At 34.2% G+C, this 9,691-nt stretch overlaps 1 protein-coding gene across 1 annotated transcript; it reads right to left on the bottom strand.

Annotated features, from left to right (window-relative positions):
• Positions 1-2,799: 2,799 nt before the first annotated feature.
• LOC119984668 (probable WRKY transcription factor 27) lies at positions 2,800-4,506 on the bottom strand. The gene is made up of 2 exons (XM_038828735.1): positions 3,894-4,506; positions 2,800-3,714 (listed from the first exon to the last, which is right to left on the bottom strand). Exons 1-2 carry the CDS (start codon positions 4,307-4,309, stop codon positions 3,186-3,188), a joined length of 945 nt encoding a protein of 314 aa, XP_038684663.1. The 5' UTR covers positions 4,310-4,506; the 3' UTR covers positions 2,800-3,185.
• Positions 4,507-9,691: the final 5,185 nt, after the last annotated feature.

Raw genomic sequence — 9,691 nt, 5'->3', positions numbered from 1 at the left:
TTTGTGACGTCAACTTTCTGATTTTCATGATATTATTGTAGTTCAGCCCATTAGCCCAAAAATGGGCTTTTGGGCCTTATCCATGTCCCAGGCCACAGAAGCCCGTTAATATCTTCTTATGGGCTTAGGGCTTCGGCTTGGGGTATTGTGGGCCCATTAGTTGAGTGGTCTCAAATCAAAACATTCGACTAGGCCTTCAAAATGTTGACCCACTATGGCTCAATAACACAAAAAAGGTTTTGGTAAGTGTATTAGTACTCCCGTGAAATATATGGTTAGGCATCTATTCCCAATATGTCATTTCCTTAAATCATTTAAATTCATATAAACTGACCTGATGAGGAGATTTTTTTAAAAACCAAAAACCATACCATATAAATTTGCTTTTTAAATACTCAAGCCGTCAGGTTCACATGCACAAAGAAATTTCACATGACGAAATGGCAAGTTGAGTCAGAGTCCAGCACGTGGCTACATAGTATTGAAGGTTATTTATAAGATGTTTTATAATTTTATGTTTAGCAGGTTATTAAATTAAGTAACTGAATATAATAAACATATTTTAGTCACACCCTTACATTTACTAAAGACATCCCAACTTAAGTTGATCATCCCTTATAAAAATCAATTGACGGGGTGTCTTTAATAAATATAGGGGTGTGACTAAAGTAACCCTTTGGTAAGTGTATTAATACTCCCGTGAAATATATGGTTAGGCATCTATTCTATTCCCAATATGTCATTTCCTTAAATCATTTAAATTCATATAAACCGACCTGATGAGGAGATTTTTTTTAAAATCAAAAATGATACCATATAAATTTGCCTTTTAAACATTCAATTTGGACCTAAACTCGAACCGTCAGGTTCACATGCAAAAAAAAAATTTCACATGATGCAATTGTAAGTTGAGTCAGAGTCCAGCACGTGGCTACATAGTATTGAAGTTTATTTATAATATGTTTTATAATTTTATGTTTAGCAGGTTATTAAATTAAGTTACTGAACATAATAAACATATTTTCCTTTTTTTTTTCTCCGTCATCATTCCTCACTTAATTTTTTTTATTTTACATTATTAGGAGGTAAATGAATAAATTACCATAGAACATATTTCTTCTTTTTTTTTTTTAATGTCATCGTCATTGTTGACTTCAATTATTTCCAATCATTTGAAACATTATGTTAATTATAAAATTGTCTACCTACAAATTAAAGAAGTTTAATTCAACTGAATTGATAAATCCATTATTCCCGGGAAAAAAAAGACTACAAGGGGGGAAAACCCTTATCTTAAGAGTCGTAGGACCTAATTACAAGCCAAGTGGCACCATATTTAACATGCCGTGATTAAAGAAGTTAAATATATATATATTTTTTTTGAAAGGAGTACACACGTACTCATATAACTCTAGCTAACCAAACACCACCTCGAAGGACAGAAGTTAAATATATTATTTTCAAGATAGTCCACATAATGGGATGGTAAGGTGTGCTAGACTATGACAAATATATCATATCGCTTGTAAAGTATTAGGTGATGTGGTTTATAAGATGAACTCAAATACCTCAACACTTGAGACGTACTTTAAAAGATAAATTCGTGCAAGCTTTAGATCCAATACTGACAATACTTCAAATGGATTTAGCTCAATCTCTCTCACCCCATCTTCTATTTGTCAATCGTTTCTTCTAATTATAACATAAGCTACACGTGAAGTATAATTAAGTCACAGAAAAAGTGTGAATGGAGATTAAAAAAAAAAAAGTAGAAACTCGTTGAGGGATTTTGGAGACATTCTCATCTCCAAAACTCATCAATTCATAAATAATATTTTTGCGTATTTAGTTAACTTGACTTCGTTTTTTAGTACATGTTTCGGCCATATTTTTTCCCCAACCTAATACTATAGACTATATATATTTATCAAAAAAAACTATATACTATATCCAAAATGGTCTCCCACACTTCTCCTCATGCCACCTAGATTATGGACAATTATGAACATCAAAATTATGGACATGTAGTGCTTCCGATACTATATATAACGATATTTATTGCACAAGAAATTGCATCATTAGATTCTTGAACTATATTATAGATTTTTTAATGTTGAATGCCCCCATTTATAACATATAAAAATACAACCACTTCTTCATGCAAAATAAAATAACATATCTCGAACTGTTAAACAATAGCAGCAAATAAAATATATTTGACCAAATCCAATCTCTTAAAAGAAATAAAATTTAAAATATTTGATTTTAGTTTGAATGACAGTGAGGTCTTGTGTTTATATATACACACACACATATATATATATTGGTTGGGTTTTTATATATACTTATTGCCAAAATGAAGCAATAACAAGGCAATTTCTCTACGTGACTGTCGGTTTGGCTTATCATGAGGACCGAAATGACCTTCTCAAGAGATATACAATGCATATATTAAAATTATCATCTGCATATAAAAAAAATACTTAGAAAAACAAATATATATTGAAAAAGAAAACACCCAAACATGTTTTTGTCTATATTTGTATTTAAAAATGCAGTATACATGTGTGGATGAAGAAAAATTATCATGCGTTGTCGGCATGAAAAGTGGCACAGAGCAAAGACGCCATAGAGAAAAATGACTTTTCATTGAAGTCAGCACAAGGAAAAGGGAATTCGTTGAATCAAGGGAATGACGGAGAATCAATCTGCATGATCCCTACAGTCCTAATGACCTTGAGATATCATAGATATGGCGGAAAACTCTCTGAAATTCCGATGCACATGCCACAACTATGATAAAAGGAATGTTTTCATTCCAGGTATGCAGAGACAATTGAAACATTTGATTCTTGAATTACTCTTGAGAAATATACCATATAACTTAAACGTCCGAATGTCAACAATTCGTCAAAGATTGCCCTCTCTTTGTTCCTGCAGGATTGGAGAAGTTCACCATCAACGTAACAATCTTTCTCGTTGCTGATGTATAAGTTGTGCACAATTTTGCATCAACAAAATGTACTACATGTTTATGATTTTCCTTATTTTCGTTCACTTAAAACAAACATTTTTTCCTAAGACATTTACAAGTATATTACCCCCGCTGACAAAGAAAAAAAAAACATTAAAACCCATTTTTACCCCCACCTAAAAAACAAATTTTTTAAACCGCAATCCCTCCCTTAGCCACCACCTGCACCGGCCGTGGCGGCGGAGCTACCAGGAGACCACGGAGTGAAGTTCTCATCAACCGCTCCTGCAGCACTAAGTCCTCGCAATTCCGCAAAGAGATCATCATTGATAGCCAAGTTGGGAATCAGAACATCATCGAAATCCTCAAACTCATCCTCCTCAACCTCCTCACTCTCCCTGTCCGCAGGAGCTGCCGCGGCACTTGAGGCCTGTGCTGCGTCGTTTTTGTTTCCGGTCTTTTGAACTTTGTTCCGAGTACTGCCGGCGAGCGAGTTCCGGTGCGTGGGCCTCGGATGTGTGTGGTCCCCAGTGTATGTCAGAATGAACATATTGGGGTCCGTATTGCTTCTCTCCACTTGCTTCCTCGCACCACACCCCTTTGAGCTGCTGCATCTGTAGTAATTTCTTGGGTATGGAGACCCTTTAATGGGCTTTTGTCCATACTTCCTCCAGGCCCATAAATCTGATGACAGGTTCTCTGCTGTTACGCGACAAACCTCCCTCTTCTGCTGGTTCTTCCTGCCAAGAAAAATATGAAGATCAATTAATCAATTATGCCCAATAACCAAAACAAGGTCTCCGGTTTTTGTTTTTTTTTTTTTTTTTTGGCTCATTTCGGCTGCTGATATCTGATCTGATAGATTCTGTCCGCACAGGCTAAGGTGCTGTTAATGATGTCAATTAAAAGATTCGAGTACCTCTTCCTTGGTCTGGATGGCTGAGATCGTGCTTGTTCTGGAGATTTCTCTGGCTTTTTTGGGTGTCTCTGTTGCTGGCTGTTGCTGGATTCTCCAAACACAAAAGCAGAGTTAGTGGGCTTCTGCTTGTTGGTGGGTTGTCGTGGTGGGGGCTGATGATGGTGGATTTCATTGAAAATGGAGGAGGTTCTGGGTTTGGGCATCAAGAAGGGCATGCACAAGTCTTGCAATTCATCAAAATCAAAATTCCTAGTGGTGGTGTCTACAAAATTGGGGAATGGATAGCGTACTTGATTTTCAAGTTCATATGGTAGAGAAGCTAGAAAAGCTAATGGGTCTTGGTGAAGGGCATTTTGGGTGGTGGTGATGCTGGAGTTGCAACTCCTAACCACCGCGGACAGGTCCCAATCTGTCATCTCAGATCAGGAAATCAACCTTGAAACTTTCAAACACAAAACAATTGTTGTCCCGTCTGTGCTTTTGCAAGAGAGAGAGCGGCAGAAAGGACGGCGCTGACTTTTTTAGTGTAATAAGAAAAGAGAAAAATAATGGGTTGAGCACTGACTTTGTGAATTGTTTATTATAATTATTTATAGGAGGAGATGGGTATTGGAATTTTGGCACTTTTATGCTTTTTCTTTGACTTTTTCAAATTGTCAAATGTGGAGCCCACTACCACTAGATATTGCCATTTGCAGGATCAATTTCTGTACGCGCTTTTTCCTCACTCGTCTTTTCTAGGACGTGCAACCCAATTCCTCTTACATTGTTGTTGGTATATCCGCGGCATGTCTTACAATTATGCAACAATCCATCCTACGCGCCCACTGAGAGTGGACCATATTTCCATATCATTATTAAAAAAATAGAGAACGTGTTTAAAATATTTATTTTTTTTCTTCCATATATGCACATATCTCTATATTAAGAACAATGAAGAGAAACTATAATATATTTTGCGTGTCTTTGGGAGAGCGATTGTGTTGATTTTCAACGTTAACTTTTAAGTTGTGAAAAAAAACTGAACTTGAAACTTTGAAATAAGCTACGAGGTATTTGATGAAACTGTTAACTGTTGCTCGTGGTTAGGTCGTGTAAAGTATATTTATTTGTATTATTATTAATTTATAAGTATAATTTATTAGGTAAAAATTATAATTACTTTAATTTAATATTTAAATTGTAATATAATATATATTATATAAATATATTAATGAATAAATATTATTTAATATATATAATTATAAATGGATAAATATAAATTATTATAAGAATTAATAATTCATTAGTGTTATTAATTTAATACAATATTTATTAAAAATTAAATACAATAACATTACATTTTGTAGTTTATTAAGGATTTAATTTAATTTATATAAATATTATTTAAATCTTTAAAGCATGTGAGTCCCATAGTTTCGAAATAAAAATAAAATAAGTTTAACTTTAAGCATGTGGGGCCCACATTTAAAAAAATAAGGAGTTTTTTCTTGCGGGGCATACAGTCCAGTGGTATAGGGTCATTTGGTGAAACAGGACACGAGAGTGGGTCCGCTCCACCAAACAGAGCTTTTGACAAGAAAAAATAGAGTATATATGGCAAAAAAATCATTTCTCTATCTATCCCATTAGAAAAAAATGAAGTAAACGATCGAGAGAAATTGATTATGACAAAATATACAGTTATGTTTTTCACCTAAGAGAGTACAATTAAGGTATAAAACAATATAATTTATGGAAACAAAGTTATTTTTGTATCCAATCAATCTCTAATGGCAATATATAATTTCAATATTTCAATAAATATATAAATATCATACCAAATGAGAGAACAATCCTTAATCAGTCTATTTTTTCACGTGGACGATTATCTAGGTTAACGAGGGCAACTGATCAAATATGTATGTATATTCTTACCGAATAAGAACATAATAATCCTAAAAAATGAAATTTATATGAGAACGATGAAAACTCTCTAGTAATCGTTAGACACATTTATGCAAAATGAATATAATTCTAACTCGAACATCATCGAGGGTTCTTTAATCTTCATGTAAACCTTTGATCCTCTGATTTATTTGCTTTTCAAGTGTTGGGTTGACATATACAATGTTGTTATACGTTTTTTTTGTCAATGAAACAAGTTAATATTGATTTTAGGAATATTTTTTGGACAAGAATGGGACATTAAAAACCTTAAAATTTCAAAAATTGACAAGTTACGGAAAACATATGTAAATGTGTTGGGCCCTTATCAACAAAAATAATGAGACATAATAGCAACTCTAAGTCTGCAGCAATGACAATTTGCTGGGCATAGATGAAAGAAAAGTGAATTTTGTTGAGACATGAATGAATGAATTGATACAACAATGATATTTTTTTGGGTCGTTTTTACTAGGCAAAATAGTATGGCATGAAACTCGGTTGACCTATATGTTGGCTTAGTTTTAACATATTTGGGGCACTTTACACATTCTCTCTACTAAAAATATTACAAAAAATATATATGATGAACCCTCAAAATTATACTATTGTAACATACCACATTTTCCTTTATACTCATACCCCCACTTCACATATTTTCAAAATTGTGTTGGCCCAATTAACCTAAACGCTATTGCGATTGTTGCTCAATGCTATTAAATTTAGTAACTGCGTGCATGGTACGCCCTAAGTCAGAGCGTGAACAGAATTCGGTGTCCTAAACATAGCCTTTTCGACGTGGATGCCGCTGAGTGTCTCAACAGTACGTGCGCGTGAGATAGGTAAGGCACAACTCAAAGTTGGGACCCACAAAAGGCCTTATCTCTTTCTCTCCCTATTATCCACTCCAGATTTTAATTAATTATAATGAATTTTGGTTTTTCCAAAATTTAATACGAAAGGTGCATGGCATCCCGGCTGCACCCAATTAATGGCCTGTGCCTGAACCGCGTGATGATTGATGAATCCTGGCCGTAGGTTTTCCTTTTGATTTGATCTCGGTCCCACCAGCATCACACTTCAAAAACGGCAAAAAGGTGCAACGTATTGTGCATCATATTTCATATTTGGGTGAAGGATCTTGAGCCGTTAAAGATGGGAATCTTTGCAATATGTTTAAAGCAATTATACGTAAGAGGGACTTTGGGAAATTTTATAAATAATCCCAAAATCTTTGATAAAGTGGAGGAGTAATATAATAATGAAATCATTGTTATGAACATATCTCACATTGGTGTTAGAGAAGGGTCTATCAAGTGATGTATATGTGCAAATTCACCTACAAAATATCAACTAGGCATTTTTTTTTGGACTCAAGTACCATTAAAACGTATTAGGGAGAAACAAAATTGTGCGGGTTCAATGTATTCACAGAAATCAATAAACTCAAAATGGACAATGTAATTGATTGCTTGAAATGTGTATTTCTAATAATCATACAAGAAAGGTGCGGACTATTTTGCATTTCAAGGTTAAGTCAGAAAATAAATTAATCAAGTAACATCTAGAAAGAAGTCCCTTGGTATGCTTTTTTCGCTTATATAATATGAAAACTTTAGAAAAGAATCCCAAGAGAATGTGTCAGTGTAAATAGAAACAAATGGAACCATGAAATGATTGGCAAAAAAATAAAATCAGGGAACAAAATTAGAAGCACAAGAGAGTATACATGCAATATAAAAAGCAGGGGCATATCCGTACATAATGATGTTTCCCTACTTTTGGGCTTTGGCTGCAAAGAAGCAAATATAAAAATGTAAAGGTCCTTGATCCTGGCTTCCATGGGAAGACGAAGAAGACTGAGCTTTTGCCTAGAAAGTCAATACCCGAAATGACAGATATACCCTTCATTTTATTGCCCCTTCTCTGCCCTACAAATTGGGGGACAAAGGGCATATAATTCCATTTTTGTTGCTGATGAAACAAAGAGAAACAATAAATGAACTAAAAGTTGGGTGCCTCACCTAGAATATTGGGACCATCCACTATCAATTTGATGCTAAACCTTCCTTCTAGAGGAGGGAATGAAATCTTTGGTTGATAGTTCAGTTCTTTCATGTCCTCTTTATTTGGCTGGTTTGCTTTGCCAATATACATATATAGGCCCCGTTTGGATGAGTATTTTTTGTAGCATTTATATTACTTGCTATTATAAATGTTATTGCCTTACCAAACGGGTTTTTTTGACACGTAATCCGAGACATTTTTACGCAGCATTTTATGCTACTTTTGACATGCTACTTGTATGAAGCATTTTAGTAGCATTTCACCGTCAAAAGTCAATATTATCCCCATTAATTTTTTTATTCCATTTATACCCTCACTTCATGTGTTATTATAAATTAATTAATAAATAAATAAATTTATTGATATTATAAAATATTTATCCTTTAATATATGCTACTCAGCAAAAATTTTACAAACAAAAGTTCAACCAAACACCACACAACATTCGAACAACATTTCTGCTACTAAAATTCTCCAACATTTCTGCTATCACTATTTCTGTTAGTATATCTGCTATTTTCAAAATGCTTTACCAAAATAGACATAGACATGTATATCCATGTGATTGCATAACAATGTCAGTCTACTTGTTCCTTATCAAACATGCTCTGTACTATGACTCCATGAAAGGTAAGTGTGAATGTGAGATACAAAAGAGAAAATTGTTGAATGTTATCTGATTATGAGATAAAAGTCAAAAAACCTTAATAGATTTTCAAAATTTGTATTCTTCATCTTCTAATTTAATTTATATTTTCAAAGGGCGTATGAGCTAGTTTATACGGGTGTTTGGTAGAATGTCTACCGTTAGCGCAGACGCTCTACTAAAGGCGCAAACTCTCTACCACAAACCCAAAACCTCTACCAAACAGGCACTCTTATATATTAATTGTGGATGTCAATGTTGCATTCAAGCGACCCAAGAGTCCTTTCCTGTTTAAGTTCGTTTAGGGAAAGAAATAGGTTGGTTAATTCGTTTAGAAGAAGAAATAGGTGGGTTTGGCAGGCTACGATAAGAGGCTGAAAAGAGGAAATTTTAATGGGTTTGGCAGGAGGACATGCTAGTAATGGTTGTGATAAAGATAATTTTGTCCCAAAAAGCGAATATTGAGATTGTAATCCACGAACAACTTATCATCTCTCCACTGCAAACCCTTTTTTGCTTATTTTGTTTCAATCAAAGTATCCCCTTTTGCCAGCAAAGTTAGAGAGAGAGAGCACTTTACAATGTGTGGGGAGAGGAAGTGCTAGCACTAGTAAACGTAGAGGAAGCCCCACAACAGAACTAAAGACCACTGCCACCACGTGGTATTTTCTTCTTGGTTATGATCATTGAAGATATATATAGCAGTAGCATTAGTATTGAATGAATCTATTGATAGTGAGCACTTTGAGAGGCATTTTTTCTGCCTCTGTTCATCATTATGTCCAGGTGGATAACTGGATTTGGTTACCCCAAATGGGTTCCCTTCTAACCTAACTGCTATAGTCCTTAGTCCTCCCTTTCACTATCATCATCTGTATCCGAGCTTCTATCCCAAAATTAATTAGATGAGCTAAATATGAAAAAAAATCAACGAGAATCCACTACGTGTATTACTTTCATCAACTACTATGAAATTCATATAATTTACTACCACTTCAAAAGTCATCTCCTTTGACTATAAAAAAGAAAGGGAAAAAATGCTATAATACCCCATAACTCCTGTAAACATATGAGTAAAAGTTTCAAGTTAACTGCTAAAATTACATCTGCTTAGATTCAGCGAATGTGCATATAACGTCATCTTACTACATGTAAAATA

The sequence above is a fragment of the Tripterygium wilfordii genome, chromosome 18 (assembly GCF_013401445.1).
Source record: "Tripterygium wilfordii isolate XIE 37 chromosome 18, ASM1340144v1, whole genome shotgun sequence".
Lineage (NCBI taxonomy): Eukaryota > Viridiplantae > Streptophyta > Magnoliopsida > Celastrales > Celastraceae > Tripterygium > Tripterygium wilfordii.
Note: the sequence above shows the minus strand (reverse complement) of the source record. Positions and strands in the feature narration are given on the sequence as shown.

Bases quoted from the DNA above. Each gene is read 5' to 3' on its own strand.
- LOC119984668 (XM_038828735.1), bottom strand. From the start codon at position 4,309: ATGACAGATTGGGACCTGTCCGCGGTGGTTAGGAGTTGCAACTCCAGC. The intron at 3,715-3,893 runs GTACTCGAATCT...TTTTCTTGGCAG, and splicing joins CCATCCAGACCAAGGAAGAG to GAAGAACCAGCAGAAGAGGG.